The sequence below is a fragment of the Phacochoerus africanus genome, chromosome 3 (assembly GCF_016906955.1).
Source record: "Phacochoerus africanus isolate WHEZ1 chromosome 3, ROS_Pafr_v1, whole genome shotgun sequence".
Lineage (NCBI taxonomy): Eukaryota > Metazoa > Chordata > Mammalia > Artiodactyla > Suidae > Phacochoerus > Phacochoerus africanus.
In genome coordinates this window covers 186,341,513-186,358,969 of record NC_062546.1, presented here as the reverse complement: position 1 = coordinate 186,358,969, position 17,457 = coordinate 186,341,513, and the positions used below count along the sequence as shown (strand labels likewise).

At 41.2% G+C, this 17,457-nt stretch overlaps 1 protein-coding gene across 1 annotated transcript in view; it reads right to left on the bottom strand.

The window, feature by feature from the left end:
* Nucleotides 1-16,870, bottom strand: part of LOC125123562 (sterol 26-hydroxylase, mitochondrial) — a 42,356-nt gene extending 25,486 nt beyond the window's left edge. The window contains exon 1 of the mRNA XM_047773525.1: nucleotides 15,940-16,870. Within this exon, the coding sequence (XP_047629481.1) occupies nucleotides 15,940-16,209 (270 nt within the window). The 5' untranslated portion in view covers nucleotides 16,210-16,870. The remainder of the gene's footprint in view (nucleotides 1-15,939) is intronic.
* Nucleotides 16,871-17,457: the final 587 nt, after the last annotated feature.

Here is a 17,457-nt window from a genome sequence, read left to right as displayed (position 1 = left end):
GAAAACTCTAAAAATAATACTGAGCCAAAGAGCGGAAGCAACACAAGTATCCATCAGCAGATGGATGGATGAACAAAGTGGGGACACATCTCCATAATGGAATATTATTCAGCCATTAAAAAGGGAATAAAGTACTGACACATGCTAAAACATAGATGAAGCTTGAAAGCATCATGCTAAGTATAAGCAGGCTTTCACAACAGACTACATATTGAATGAGGCCATTTATATGAAATGTCCATAACAACACAGGCAAATCCACAGTGATAGAAAGTAGTTTAGTGGTTGCCAGGGACAGATGAGGGAATAGGGGACAGGGAGCTCCCGCCAAAGTACCAGGTTTCTTTCTGGGGTGATGAAAATATTCAAAATGGCAATGTGATGTGGCAATGGTTGTACAACTCTGTGAATATACTAAAAACTACTGAAATGCACAATGGGTGAATTGCATGGGATGTGACTATATTTCAATAAAGCTGTTACAAGAAAAAAAAACATTAAAATCATCTTAAATCTAAAAAAATGACATGGCATCGTCATGTTCTGTTTTTTGACTCAGTGGTCTGTTTAGTTTACTGATAGTAGGTTCCTCAGGGAGGCTCTCAGCCCAGGAAACCAACACTAAAACAGCAAGTAAATAGTCCTGAGGACAAAAGGAAACTCTCCAACACAAACTGTCTTGAAAAGCTGGCTGCCATCAGCTGGATACACTGAAGGAGAGCTGTAACCTCAGGCATAGGCCACTCTTTTGCCTATGCTGACAGATGTCAGAAAGAAGGCATCATTCAGGGTCAAAGGTGAAGAGGAGTCCAGCTGGGAGGGCTGTGTCTCAGTGCTGTCCAAATGTCATCGGGACTTCAGCCCCAACCCCCTCACACGAGTGGAATTCACATTTCTATGTGACAGAAGGTGCTAAATAATTAACAGCATTCCCAAGTTCTCCCTGCTCTGAACCTTGCCTTGAATGCTCTTCCTCCAAGATCAGACTAAGCCGGTGGCACCATTTGGATTCAGGCTGAGAAGGATTACTTGTATGTTTTATTCTGAATATTTTAATGTGGATAACCAAAGAAAAAATATTATAAACACCCATGTTAATATCTGTCATATTTGCTTCAAATCTTTTTTTTTTTTTTTAATGAAAGCATTTCAGATTCAAAGTCCCCTTCTTATCTTTCCCTTTGTCCTCCCCTCCCCAGGGTAACCACTACCCTGAATTTGAAGTGTGTCCTTTCTGTTGCTGTTGATGTAATTGTACTACAGATATATGGATAGAGTGATAGTCTATACAATTTTCATGTGGTTTTTAATTTACAGAAATAGTATTCTACAGTGCATATCATTCCCTACTCAGCTTTGGTTCTGAGTTCTTTTTTGTTGTTGTTGAATAAGAAATTTGATGCTTCACCCTCCACCATGCTTCTGAATCAAGCTGGCCCCCAACCAGTGTCAGAGGCAGCTGTGGCCCCACAGAACTATTTGTTTTCATCAGGGCCATTAGCACAGTGCCTCTGGGGGGTAAGGGTGGGGGCGGGTTAGAGCTTTAAGCTGTCCCAGCCAGGGTTCGCTTCCAGGACTCCTGTCTGACCTTCCCTCAGGGAGCTCTCTCAGAAGAGTGGCTGGGCCTCCGAGCAAACCAACATTTTTGATCACGACATGGTTCACGCCTCTTTTTTAAACTCTGAGGCTATTTACTTTCAAGTAGTTTATGGATTATTCTGCAGTAGGACAATATTTTCCTATCCCACTCTGTGGTCCAAATATACAATTTTTTTTTAATTGAAGTATAGTTGATTTACAATGTTGTGTTAGTTTCTGGTGTACAGCAAAATGATTCAAGTACATATTTTTCTTTCAGATTCTCTTCCACTATAGGTTATTACAAGATACTGAATACAGTTCCCTGTGCTATACAGTAGCCCACTGCTGTTAATTTTATATATAGCATCGTGTATCTATAAATCCCCAACTCCTAATTTATCCCTCCCCCAAGTTCTATATTGATATATAAACATCTTGTGCATTAATTATGACTACTGCCTAGTGTTCCATTGTACAACTATATCACAATCTATTTATCCTACTGGTGGGCACGTACCATGTTTCTGAATTTTTGATTTTACAAACAAAGCTACAAAAAAATGATTTTTGCACATGTGTGCAGCCATTATTTCAATAACCGTAAAAACATCTGTTTTCATGCAAGACAGAAGAACTGCCATAAGGTTAGTGCCAGATAGTTGGATATTAAGAATTTCCCTCTGATTTTGCACTGCAGAGAAACGATGGGCTGAGAGCAGAGGAAAATCTAAGAGTAATTCAACAGAGACAATACCTGGGATGCCCTCAGAGAGAATGCCAGGAAGACAGAAGCATTTCCCACCCCCTACCCACACCCCTCAGATACCCAGAGGCAAACCTAGTACACTCAGCACATCTTTGCCTATAAGCTGTACTGGCTGGATTGCAACAATGCGAATATTCCAAGAACAAGGAGAAGATGATCAGCAACAGATGCAGAGCTAAAAAGAGGATGCAGATGCAGAAGTGGACATCAAAAGTAAGGACCCAGGAGCTCCTTGATGGCTCAGCAGGTTAAGGATATGGCTGTTGTCAAGCTGTAGCTCAGGTTGTTGCTATGGCGCAGGTTCTATCCCTGGCCCGGGAACTTCTGCAAGCCATGGACGTGGCCAAAGGATAAAAACAAAAAGGTAAGGACTCAGAGCCAGACAGAAGTACCAGAAGAAGGACCATCAGAAGTCCTCAAAATATTATGTTGGACTAGGAAGCACTAGGTCGGCCTTCCTTTGATCTCAGGCTCTCTGTTCTTTTGTTATCGTTTTTTAAATTGTAAAAGGTAATACCTATATGTACATTGTTAAAATACAAACAGTACAGAAGGTACAAAAAGACCTAAAAGATGGTGAACTATGCCTGGGCAAGATGAAGCAGAGAAACCTCGGGTGGGAGGTCCATAGTAGTCTTGCCACAAAAAAATTAAAATTAAAAAAATCTTCCTCCTAACTTTTACCTCCAGACTCCAAGACTCCTACACCCTATACAGAGGTAACCATCATTACCAATTTCTTGAGTGTCCTCCCAGAGACAGAGACATTTTATTTTTATTTTTTTTGGCCATGCCTGTGGCATGTGCAAGTGCCCAGGCCAGGGATCCAATTGGTGCCACAGCGGCAACCCAGGCTGCTTCAGTGACAACGCCAGATCCTTAACCCACTGGGCCACAAGAGAATGCCTATCCCTCACACTTTTTATCCACAAATGATGGCACGTTGTAGTTTTGCGCTTTACTTCCCATCTCTTAGCAAGCGATTTGTATTTTTACACAAAGATCTATTCTTTTTAATGGCTGCATAAAATTCCTTTGTATGAATGCACTATAATTTATTTAATTAGTCCCCTACTGGGACATGTAAGTCCTTCTAAGATTTCCCAATCAGAAATACTGCTATCTTGAATAGTCTGGAATATTTCTTTGACCATAGAATTTTATCCATAAGATAAAACTTCTGGCAATGCATTTGCTAAATTGGCATGATTCACACTTTATGCCTTAATACTTAGTTTAAAGTTTCCCATCCCTGAGGCATTAAAGGCAATTTTACTCAATTCTTCCAGAGGCTCAAGGACAATCTGTAAATGTCTGCCAGATGAGACTGAAAAACACTGAAGCCAAGTCAAGGTAACTGGAGGATAATCTCTAGATGGCTTGGTGGCAACATGAGTACTGGGAAAGAAAATCCACCTAATCAACAGTATTAGCCAAAGTGGAGAAAGAATGCGTTAACAGGATGGGAGTAGCTGTTACAAAACCCAGAAGAATTAGGGTGATGTCACAGAATGTCTTTGGGAGTGTTCCTTCTTCACAAAAATAAACTCAAAATGGCTTAAAGATTTAAACATAAGACACCATCAAACTCCTGGAAGAGAACACAGGCAAAACATTCTCTGACATCAACCTCATGAATATTTTCTCAGACCAGTCTCCCAAAGCAACAGAAATAAAAGCAAAAATAAACCAGTGGGACTTAATCAAACTGACAAGATTTTGCACAGCAAGGGAGACCAAAAAGAAAACAAAAAGACAGCTTACGGAATGGGAGAAAATAGTTTCAAATGATGCAACTGACAAGGGCTTAATCTCTAGAACAAACAAGCAGCTTGTACAACTCAACAGCAAAAAAGCCAACAACCCAATTGAAAAATGGGAAAAAGACCCGAATAGACATTTTTCCAAGGAAGATGTACAGATGGCCAACAAGCACATGAAAAAATGCTCAACATCACTGATTATTAGAGAAATGCAAATCAAAACTACCATGAGATACCACCTCAGACCAGTCAGAATGGCCATCATTAATAAATCCACAAATAACAAATGCTCGAGGGGGTGTGGAGAAAAGAGAATCCTCCTGCACTGTTGGTGGGAAGGTAAGCTGGTACAACTACTATGGAGAACAGTATGGAGGTATCTTAGAAATCTATACATAGAACTACCATATGACCCAGCAATCCCATTCTTGGGCATCTATCTGGACAAAACTTTCCTTAAAAAAGACACATGCATCCACATGTTCATTGCATCACTACTCACAATAACCAAGACATGGAAACAACCCAAATGCCCATTGACAGATGATTGGATTCGGAAGAGGTGGTATATATACATAATGGAATACTACTCAGCCATAAAAAAGAACAAAATCATGCCTTTTGCAGCAACATGGATGGAACTAGAGACTCTCATGCTGAGTGAAGTAAGTCAGAAAGAGAAAGACAAATACCATATGATATCACTTATATCTGCAATCTAATATACAGCATAAATGATGCTTTCCACAGAAAAGATAATCATGGACTTGGAGAATAGATTTGTGGTTGCCAAGGGGATGGAGGAGGGAGTGGGGTGGATTGGGAGCTTGGGGCTAATGGATGTAAACTATTGCCTTTGGAATGGATTAGCAATGAGATCCTGCTGTGTAGCACTGGGAACTATGTCTAGCCACTTATGATGAAGCATGATAATGGGGGAAAATAGAATGTGTACATGTATGTGTAACTGGAGGATAAAAATGTATTGGTGAAATAATTTTTAAAAATAAAATAAAATTAAATTAAAATAAAAAATAAAATAGTTAAGGAAAAACAAAACAAAGCAAAACAAAACCCAGAAGAAGGAGCCAAACAGCAAAAATAGGCAGCATTTATCTCTGAAAAGAGATGCTTAATCTAATGGACAGGAACTAGAAAAGCACATTCAACCAGGTTTTTAGATGAAATTTCCTTCCATACAATTGTACTTAACTGCTATAGTTTGAGGTCACTGCACACCAAGCATTCCACCGATGTAGTTCCTAATTCCTCTTCCTAGTACCTGGACTCTAGGATGCAGGTGCGATCCCTGGCCTCACTCAGTGGGCTGGGGATCCCTCGTTGCTGTGGCTGTGGTGTAGGTCAGCAGCTATAACTCTGATTAAACCCCTAGCCTGGGAACTTCCATATGCCGAGGGTATGGCCCTAAAAAAAAGCAAAACAAAACAAAAACAAAAACAGGGACACAGATTCGTTGCCATTTCTCTCATTGAAAGTTCAGGTCTACATCTTCTCCTCTAGAGTCTGGGTGGGCTCTGTAACTGCTTTGATGGGTAGAATATAGAATACAGCAGAAATGATGCCATGCTAGTTTCTGGACACGGGCCTTAAGAAACTGGCAAATTCCACATTCTGTCGCTTGGATTATTCACTCTGAGGGTTAACAGCACCCTGTAAGAAGTGTGACTATCAAGAGACTGTGCTCCCCCCATCACCAGGTTAGCCTCGTGGATACTCAGCTGTTCTGGCCAAAAGAGCCCAGGCACCCGACATGCAATCGAAGAAGCCATCTTGGAAATTTCAGCCCCAGAAGATGTGACACGGAGAAAAGCTGAGGAAGCCAGCCAAAAGTCAGACCTGAGGCCAAAACTATGGCCCCACTTGAGCCATCCCAGCCATCTTCAGCCATTCAAACTAAAGCCCCACATAACTGTAAAGCAGAGACAAGCCATTTCTGATGGGCACTGCCCAAATTCCTGATCCATAAAATCATGAGAGTATAAGCCATTATGTTTGGGATACTTTGTTAGGTAGGAGTAACTAGAATAGGGGGCTTCTATGTGATAGGGTATTATGATCCCTGGGAGGGCTAACTTTTGTAAATAAACACTCTAATCCACAATTTGTTTCTGTGGTTTTGGCCAGTGTGGGTCTGTCCCCAGTAGTCTACCCATGCTGAATGTACTGACAAAATTTAGTTTCTGAACCTGAAAAGCTGAGAGCTGAAGCTCCAGGCTTAGCCAAACTTCCCACTTCACTCTCTCTTTTCCACTCTATCTTATGCTAAACAGCCCAGATCAGGGAGCTGAGAAGAGCCTCAAAAAATTTACCACCAGATGTAGCCACTGCTCAGTACCATTCACAGCCCTTTGACTTGTGCATGAGGTGTATTCATCTATCAGACACTACTGAGAACCTTCCCTGTCTCCAGAACTGTGCCTGGCACTAGGGATGGGGGGGACACAGAGATGGTAAAGACATAGACCCAGCCTTTAGAGCTTCACAGCCCTGTCTCTAAGCCATATAAACAAGTAATGATAAGAAACATGCACTTATAGGAGTTCCCATCATGGTGCAGCAGAAATGAATCTGATTAGGAACCATGAGGTTGTGGGTTCAATCCCTGGCCTTGCTCAGTGGGTTAAGGATCCAGCATTGCTGTGAGCTGTGGTGTAGGTCACAGACGTGGCTGGGATCTGGCATTGCTATGGCTGTGCTGTCGGCTGGCAGCTACAGCTCTGATTAGACCCCTAGCCTGGGAACTTCCATATGCCACAGGTGCAGCCCTAAAAAGACAAAAAGACAAAAAAAGAAAGAAAGAAAGAAAGAAAGAAAGAAAGAAAGAAAGAAAGAAGAAAGAAAGAAAGAAAGAAAGAAAGAAAGAAAGAAAGAAAAGAAACATGCACTTATATAATAGAGCTAAAGGGAGAAACAGATAGCAATGCAATAACACTAGAAGATTTTAATACCCCTCTTCATCCAGTGGATACATCATCCAGACAAGAAATCAATATGGAAACATTGGCCTTAAATGACATATTAGACCAGATGAACTTAATACATACAGAACATCCCACCCAAAAGCAACAGAATACACATTCTTTTTCAAGCACACATGGAACATTGTCCAGGATAAATCATATGTTAGGCCACAAAACAAATCTTAATAAATTTAAGAAGACTGAAATCTAATCAGGGATCTTTTCCCACACAATGGTAGGAAACTAGAAATCAACTGCAGACAGAAAACTGGAAAATTCACAAATACATGGAGATTAAACAACATGTTACTGAGTAACCACTAGGTCAAAGAAGAAATCAAAAGGAAAGCAAACAAACAAAAAATAACTTAATATTAATAAAAATGGAAAACATAACATACCAAAACTTAAAGAGAGAAAAGCCTGAGAAAAGGAGGCTGAAGCCTCAAATATCTTCTTGAGGAATTTAAAGCTGATACCCCAGGCCCCATGGGGATTCCTGGGCAGGGAAGCAGTTAACCAAACATGCTTTTAGGAGCACTGACATGGCAGTGGTGTGCGCATATTGCAGGGCAGATCAAGCAGTAAGGGAGACCAAGCAGGAGGGAACATTCAGACAGAGAGTAACCTTCTCAGAGTCATGATGGGGCTGCTCATGCCGCCAGCCGAACTGCAGACAAGCAAGGAAGCTGACTTGGTGGTGGAGCTGCTGGAGCTGCCAGAGCTGGAAACGACATCTTCTGTGCTGGGCAGAACAAAGCCTTTGATGCTGATGTCCCGTGGGGAGTGGGAACAGAGGCTTCAGGAAAAGGATGCGAAGAGTGGTAAAAACCAGAACTTATGGGAAGCAGCAAAAGGAGTTCTAAGAAGGAAGTTCATAGCAATAAATGCCTGCATTAAAAAACAAGAAAGATCTCAAATAAATAATCTAACTTTACACCTCAAGGGACTAGAAATAGATGGAAAAACTAACCTAAAGTTAGTAGAAGAAAGGAAACAACAAAGATCCAAGAAGAAATAAATTAAATAAAGACTAGCATATGATCCAGCAATCCCATTCCTGGGCATATATCCAGACAAAGTTATAATTCAAAAAGATACATGCCGAGTTCCCATTATGGTGCAGCGGAAACAAATCTGACTAGGAACCATGAGGTTGTGGGTTTGATCTCTGGCCTTATTTAGTGGGTTAAGGATCTGGTGTTGTCATGAGCTGTGGTGTAGGTCAAAGACGTGGCTTGGATCTGGCATTGCTGTGGCTGTGGTGTAGGCCGGCAGCTGTAGCTCTAATTTGACCTCTAGCCTGGGAACCTCCATATGCCATGGGTGTGGACCTAAAAAGACAAAAGAGACCAAAAAAAAAAAAGATACATGCACCCCCATGTTCGTTGCAGCATTGTTCACAATAGCTAAGACACCAAAACAACCTAAATCTCCATCAACAGATGAGTGGATTAAGAAGATGTGGTACATACACACAGTGGAATACTACTCAGCCATAAAAAAGAACAAAATAATGCCATCTGCAGCAACATGGTGGGACTATAGACTCTCATACTAAGTGAAGTAAGCCAGAAAGAGAAAGACAAATATCATATAATATCACTTATATCTGGAATCTAATATATGGCACAATGAACCTATCTACAGAAAAGAAACAAACTCGTGGACATGAAGAACAGATTTGTGGTTTCCAAGAGGGAGGGGGAGGGAGTGGGAGGGATTGGAAGTTTGGGCTTAGTAGATGCAAACTATTGTATTCGGAATGGATAAGCAATGAGATTCTGCAGTATAGCCCAGGAAACTATATCTGATCACTTGTGATGGAACATGATGGAGGGCAATGTGAAAAAAAAAGAATAAAAAAAAAGACATAGTACATAGATGCAATGGAATACTACTCAGCCAATAAAAAAAACAGTGAAAATGCCATTTGTGGCAACATGGATACAATATAGATAATCATACTAAGCGAAGTAAGTCAGAAAGAGGACAAATACCATATGATATCACTTACATATGGAATCTAAAATGAGTCACAAATGAACCTATATGCAAAACAGAAACAGACACACAGACATGGAGAATAGACTTATGGCTGCCAAGGAAGATGATGGAGGGAATGGGATGGACTGGGAGTTTGAGGTTAATAGATGCAAACTATGACATTTAGAATGGATGGACAATAAGGTCCTACTGTATAGCTCAGGGAACTATATCCAATTTCCTGGGATAGACCATGATAGAAAATAATATAAAAAAGAATGTATATAGATGTATGACTGAGTCACTTGCTGTATAGCAGAAATTGGCACCACACTGTAAATCAATTATACTTTTAAAAAAATTAAATAAAGACTAAAACGATAGTAGAAAAGATCAGTGAAACAAAGAGCTGGAGTTTTAAAAAGCTAAACAAAATAAACAAACCTTTAGCTAGACTCAGCAAGAAGAAAAGAGAGCTCAGATAAATAAAATAATAAATTAAAGAGGAGACATTACAGCTGATACCACAAAAACCAAAAGGATCACAAGAGACTACTGTAAACAATTATATGCCAACATATCAGACAACCTAGAAGAAATGAATAAATACCTAACTTACATCATACAAAGACCATATCATGAAAAAAGAGAAAAATCCGAGCATATCAATTACTGCAAAAAGATTGAAACAGTCATCAAAACCTCCTAACAAATAAAAGCCAAAGACCAGATGGCTTCACTGGTGGATTTTACCAAACATTTAAAGAAAAATTAATACCAATCTCTCTCAAACTCTTCCAAAAAATATAAGTGTGGGGGGAATTTCCAAACTCATTTTATGAGGCTGGAATTTCCCTAATAATAAAACCAGACAAGGACACTACAAGAAAAGAAAATTACAGGATTCCCTGTTGGCTCAGGAGGTTAAGGATCCAGTATTTTCACTGTTGTGGTGCAGATTCTATCACTGGCCTGGGAACTTCTACATGCCATGGGAGTGGCAAAAAAAAAAAAAAAGAAAGAAAGAAAGAAAGAAAGAAAGAAAAGAAAGAAAGAAAGAAAAAGAAAAGAAAATTACAGGCCAATATCCCCGATGAACATAAATGAAAAAATCTTCAACAAATGTTACAAACCAAATTCAACAGTACATTTAAAAAAGTACACCATGATCAAGAGGGATTTATTCCAGGGATGCAGGGATGGTTCAACATCTGCAAATAAATCAATGTGATACAACACATTAAGAAAATAAAAGATAAAAATCATACCATCATCACAATAGATGTAGAAAATAAAAATAAAATGAAACAAAATAAAGGGGAAAAAAGAGAAACAAAACAAAACAAAAAAATGAAAAAACCCAATAGATGTAGAAAGGTATTTGACAAAATTCCACATCCATTTATGATTAAAAACTCTCACAAAAGTGGATAGAGAGAATGTACCTTAACACAGTAAAGCCCATATATGACAAGCCCACAGATAACATCATAGTCAATAGTAAAAGCTGAAAGCTTTTGCTGTAGGAACAAGACAAGGGTGCTTGCTCTTAACACTTTTATTCAACATAGTAGTGGAAGTCCTAGCCAGAGCAATTAAGGAAGAAAAAGAAATAAAAAGCATCCAAATCAGAAAGGAAGAAGTAAAACAATCACCATTTACAAATGACATGACATTATATACAGAAAACCCTGAAGACTCCACAAACAAACAAAACCCTGTTAAAACTAAAAAATGAATTTGGTAAAGCTGCAAGATACAAAATCAATATATCAAAATCAGTTGTATTTCTATACACTAATATCAAACTATCAGAAAGAGAAATTAAGAAAACATTCTCAAAAAAAAAAGAAAGAAAACACTCCCATTTACAATCGAATCAAAAAGAATAAAATGCCTGGGAATGAGTTTAACCAAGGAGGTGAAAGACTTGTATACAGAAAACTATGACAATGAAGAAAGAAATTAAAGAAGACACAAATAAATGAAAAAATATTCCATGCTTATGACTTGGAAAAATTAATAATGTTAAAATGTCCACACTGCACAAACCAATCTATAGATTCACTCTAATTCTTATTAAAATTCCAATGGCAATTTTCACAGAAATAAACCATCCTAAAATTTGTATGGAACTACAAATGACCCCAAATATCTAAGCAATCTTGAGAAAGAAGAACAAAGCTGGAGGCAATCAAACTTCCTAATTTCAAACTATATTACAGGTAGATGCAAACTGCTGCATTTGGAATGGATAAGCAATGAGATCCTGCTGTAGAGCACAGGGAACTATATCTAATCACTTGTGATGGAACATGATGGTGGATAATGTGAAAAAAAGAATGTATAAATATGTTTAACTGGGTCACTCTTCTGTACAGCAGAAACTGACAGAACATTGTAAATCAACTATAAATAAAAATTTTAAAAAACAAACTATACTACAAAGCTAGAGTTATCAAAACCATATGATATTGGCATAAACGCACACACAAAGATTAGTGGAATAGAATAGAGAGTCCAGAAATAAACACACATATGTATGGCAAATTAATTTATGGCAAGGGAGCCAAGAATACATAATGGAGAAAGGACCATCTCTTCAACAAATGGTGTTGGGAAAACTGGATAGCCACATGCAAAAGAATGAAATTGGATTACTATCTTATACCATACACAAAAATTAACTCAAAATGATTTGACTTGAACATAGGACCTGAAGCCGTAAAACTTCCAAAAGAAAATATAAGTGGTAAGCCCTTTGACATCAGTCCGGATGATGATTTCTTGGATTTGACACCAAAAGCTAAGGCAAACAAAAGCAAAAATAAATAAGTGGGACTACATTAAACTAAAATAGCTCTGCTCAGCAAAGGAGACCATCAATAAAATGATAAGGCAACCTACTGAATAGGAGAAAATATTTGCAAATCATATATCTGATAAGGGTTAATATCCAAAATATATGAAGTCACATAACTCAATAGCAAAAGAAACAAAATCCATTTAAAAGATAAGCAGAGGATCTGAATTGACATTTTCCCATACAGATGGCCAACAGGTAAATGACAAAGTACTCAATATCATTCATCAATGGCAATCAAAGGGAATCCAAACCAAAACTACAATATCATCTCACCCCTGTTAGAATGGCTAAAAGACGGAAAAAAAAAAAAAAGAGTTGTCAAGGATATGGAGAAAAGGGAACTTTTGTGCACTGTTGGTGGGAATGTAAATTGGTGTAGCTACTATAGAAAACAGTATGGTGGTTCCTCAGAAAATTGAAAAAAGAATTACAAAATGATCCAGCAGTCCCACTTCTGAGTATTTATCCAAAGAAAATGAAAATACTAAAAAAAGATAAATGTACCCCCACATTTACTGTAGCATTATTTATAATAGCCAAGACAAGGAAGCAACCTAAGTGCCCATCAACGGATAAATGGATAATGAAAACGGCACATACACACCAAAACATCATTCGGCCATAAAAAGAAGGAAATCCTGCTGTTTATGCATTTACAACACGGATGGACCTTGAGAGAATTAAGTTAGGTGAAATAAGTCATTAAGAAAAACAAATACTGAATGATCTCATGTGCAGGTGAAATCTAAAAATGAAACAAAATAAAACTTATACATATAGGGAACTGACTAGTGGTTGCCAGAGGTGGGGGATAGGAGGGGGGCAAAATGGGTGAAGGTGGTCAAAAACTAAAACCTTCTAGTTATAAAATAAGTAAGGGGAGATTACAGGATTACAACCTGGGATGTAATGCCCAGTATGGTGATTAAAACAACACTGTATTGTACATTTGAAAGTTGCTTAAAAAAAAAAAAAGTAAATCTTAAAAGTTCTCATCACGAGAAAAAAAAGTTTTTAACTATATCTCTATTTCTATCTATAGAAACTTGATGCATGAAACGACAAATACTATGTACAGGAGACATTTGGGGGACACAAGAGGGGTCACCAACCCAGGCAGTTTACAAATTAGAGCTACAGGATGGCTGATCTCATCATTCTCAGGGTCGACATCTTGGAAAGATACCAATTTGTTAAAAATTCACATATAAATTTAACATATGTCACATTTTATCTTTTCAGCACTCTTGCCATTATTTTAGCTAGAAAACAGAAAAGAATTGGCATTTACGGACTAGCATGGCTTTCACATGTCTCCAACCCCTTAAAGTCCTACAATGCTTCCCTAAGCTGATTTTATTCATTTTATGTGTGATACGCAGTTTTTGACAACTGGGGGTGCAGGGGACACTATGGTCAGCTGTCCTTATATCAATTCCACTCCTGCTCCTTGTGCAGTAGCTACCTGTTTCAGTGGCAGGGACCCCAACTGCAGCTTTAGGGGTGAGTCTGCATGAGTCTATGGCTACTATGGTTGGTTCTGGAATGGGCAATCAACTCAGGTTAGTCAACGAAATCCCGCGAGACGGCAGAGCCAAGAGAATTTCAGGAGACCCAAACTGTAATTTTGATGGTCTCAGGAATCTCTAGAGCAAACTATACCTGAAGGGCACCCAACTCTTAGACGTCTCAGTTATATAAACTGAGTTATATAAACTACTAAAGCTGTTTTATGGTTTAAGCCAGGGTAAGCAGCAACCAAACGGATTTGAACTGATACAAAAAGTGAGTCACTGGACGCATTCTCTTTCTCCATAGGGGTATTAACTGGCTTTTATAGATGTGCAGCACTCTGCCCTTCACTAACCCACACCAGCCACACAGAGGGGGAAGGACTTATTAGCCCTATTTATTTCCCATGGAGCAGCACAGGTTCATGTGACTCCCGAGCTTTGAGACACAAAAGCTAGAGCCAGGAGGCCTTCCTACACCTGAGTCCTGGCCTCTCCTTTAGAAGGTCACATACTCCTGGCTTTCTCAGGAATATGTGACTTTCTAGGGCCTTTTAGAATTTCTTGGTAGTTAGTGCTGTAGAGATAATCCTGTGCAAAACTTCATAGGAAACGCTCCCTGAGAAATGATGAGAAATCCTTAGTCCCCACCCTTGAGGGCCTCTCGCAATTCTAGAGGTTAAATCAAGCAGGGGAAGCATTCAGCACTCTGGTTTCTTGGTTTACCTGGTTTCTTGGAGGTGAGTACACAAGAAATGACTTCTTAGCCATCCCTGAGTGCCTTGTGACCTGCCCACCATGCCTTGGAGACAGGAGCCCAACTGAGAAGACCCCGGGGGAGACGGCAGCAGTCCAGGCAGGTGCAGAGAAACTGCTCAACTTGGACCTTCAAACCCTCATAGTCGTTTCCTCCCTCACCTTCCCTCTCAGTCCAGCTTTCCCTGGGGGTGGCTCAGATACTGCTACACCCAAGCCTTTGTCACCTGAAGCCCTCTCCACCTCTCTTGTCCAATCCGTTCTACCGCACACACCATAACCTGGCAGGGTTCTTTGGAGGCCGTCTTCCCTCCATGGCCCCTCAGCAGAACTAGGGCCCTCCGTCTGGCCTTCAAGACCCTCCTCAAAGGCCTGTCCTATCCTCAGTCCCCACCGATTCTCCTGTTTTGTTTTTTTCTTTTCTTTTCTTTTCTTTCTAGGGCCACACATGCAGCATACAGAAGTTCTCAGGCTGGGGTGGAATCGGAGCAGTAGCTGCCGGCCTACACCACAGCCACAGGAATGCCAGATCTGAGCCATGTCTTCAGTCTACACTGCAGCTTATGGCAATGCCGGATCCTTAATCCCCTGAGCAAGGCCAGGGACCAAACCCTCGTCCTCATGGATGCTAGTCGGGTTCACAACCCAGTGAGCCAGAACGGAAACTCCTCTTACTTTATTTTTAAAATTTTTTATTAAAAAAATTTTTTCTTCTCCTCCTTTTTTACTGCTGCCCAGCACAGCTGCATTGTAACCAGTTTGTTCACCAGCCCAAACCAAGGCCTGTCTATTCCTCTTATCAATCACTGATAACCACACACGTGCCTGGGTGGCACATGGGAATCAAAGGTCCCACTCCTCCCTGGACTGGCTTTTCCCAGGGCACTCAAGCTCTCTTTCTGAAATCAGCTGTTCATCGATGTGTTTACTCCCTTGTCCTCCCTCTTCCTCAAAGGAGCTTATAACCAATCCCCATGAAGGTATTGGCCTCATCTCACTGAAACTCAGCTCTTGGAACAATGCCTGGGGCAGAGTGGGTGCATTCATATTTGTTAATATTCATCAGGAAGACAGATCCCACAGGAACCTCTTTGGTTCATTTCCTAAAACCTCTCTAACTTAAGCAACGCTGCGTTTGCCATTCTCTGTCCCTTGGCAGTGGGCTATCCATGCATCCCAGATTCTCATCAGAGTTCCACAGAGTTGATAAACCCACCTTACTGGACTTCGACTTTTTAATAACAAATCTACCTTCTCCTTAATGTGAACGATTTTGCTTTCACTACCTGAGAGGTGACACTTTTTTTTCTGCTAAGGGGAAATTTACCCTGCCAACTGCTAAACGGCTGTAATCCTCCAGAAGCCATTTCCTTTGGAAGAAGTCTGTGGTAGCCAATATCCCCACAGTGGTTCTATAACATCTGGCAGCTTATACACTGGCATCTGCCATCCTTTTACCAACACCGTTCCCTCCTCTTTCAGCCTCTGTCCACTTTTAAAACTAGCCTCCCCAAATCACCTCCTGGCCGGTGCCTCCTGCTTCATCACACTCCGCGACCTGTTCATTTCGGTTTGTAAGCCCTACAAATTTCCAGTGGGCGACTAGAGCCCCCGTCTCTCCCGAGCCAAGTTTTGGTGTCCTTCACTTTTTGTCTAACGTCTGCCCATCGCCAGCTTCTCCAGACCCGAGCTCACCGCATCCCCGGAGCGCGAGGTCCTGCTGGGTTACCTGGAGCTGGTGTAAGTGCAGAACGTAGCCTTGTGCTAACAGTTGGAATAAGAGGCGCAGCCGCCCTGGCCCGGAAAGCTCCTTCAAGCTCCGCAGCCTCCGATCGCCAGGCCCGGTTCCGGGAGCCTCCGCCGTCTGGGCCGCCGGGAGTGCGGTGGGGATCGCGGCCTTGGCTCTGGCCCCCTGTGAGCCCAGAGCAGGGAAGGGCACTCGCGTCCCCAGCAGCGCCCACCGCAGCCTCGCGCCACCCAGCGCACCCATGCTATTCATGGCTTGTCCTGCGGCACCTTCAGATCTGGAGTGCAGACTGCCTCGAACGCGCCCAAAGGCGAATCAGGAAGGGCGGGTTCAAGGGCCCCGGTAGCCCAGGGTGGGCCGGCGAAGGTTGGCCAGGCCCCTTACTGCTCCGGTTTCATCGCGGTCTTCAGTCTCTCCAAACGGGACTTAACCAACTCACAGAAGCCCCCTTTTCCAACTGTCAGCCTCCAGGCTCGGGAAGGGGCCGGACAACGCCAAGGCAGAAGATGCACAGGGGCACTTAGGGGGACCCACAGAGCTCCGACGATGGCCGCCTCTCCCGCGACTCCCCACCTTTCACTTTGGCGAACTCTCGAGGAGAACTTGAAGTTCGCTTGGTCTGAACTCCAGGCAGGAGTGTAGCCCGGGAGGCTTCCAAGACCTGGAGGCCTCACCCAGTGAGACCAGCCCTCACGCTCAGCGGGCTCGTCACCCCAAAGCCGCAACGCCTCAGCCCGGAGGGACCAGGAACCGGCTGTTGAGATTAAACTGGCTGCTGGCTTTTCCGAAGAGCCCCAGGGGTTGATCCCGGACTGTGAGCGCTGAGCGAGGAAAGAGCAAAAAAAAATCCCCCAAACAAAAAAGTAGAACAAACAACAGCAACAACAAAACAGCCCTGTGTCCAGGGTCACCTGATTCCTGGAGGGAGGAAGCCAAACAAATTTAAATATTAGGGTTTTTGTTTTTTTTTTTTTAATGCAATTCTACCCTTCTCCCTCCCCACCACCCACACACTCTCCAGTCTGCTGAGGTAGGATTTCTCAAACTGCAAGTTGAGATCAGATTTAGTGAATTTTTTTTAATAAGATGGAAAAGAATAAAATAGTACAAAAAATATTGCAAGAAAAAGTATTATTTCGTGAACTCTTTATATCATATATGTACACTGGATTAAAATTTTCAAAAGTTAAAAACATGATGCATACACATACAAAATAATAAACGGGGTCAGAGATTATTCTGTCCATTAGTGGTGAAACCAGTAGGATGATAAAGCTAATTCCAAGAGCGTTTGAAGAAGTGGTTATTTACGGGTAGCCAGAGGTGGGAAGGGCATATGAAGTTCAAGGGGCAACAATCAGACAGACAGTTGTGGTAGCTAGGTATGGATTTCTTTTTATTTATCCCATTAGGAGGTCATAGAATTTCTTGACTCTGTGACTGAGTATCTTTCATTAATTTTGGAAGGTTTTCAGACATTCGAACATTTCTTCTACCCCA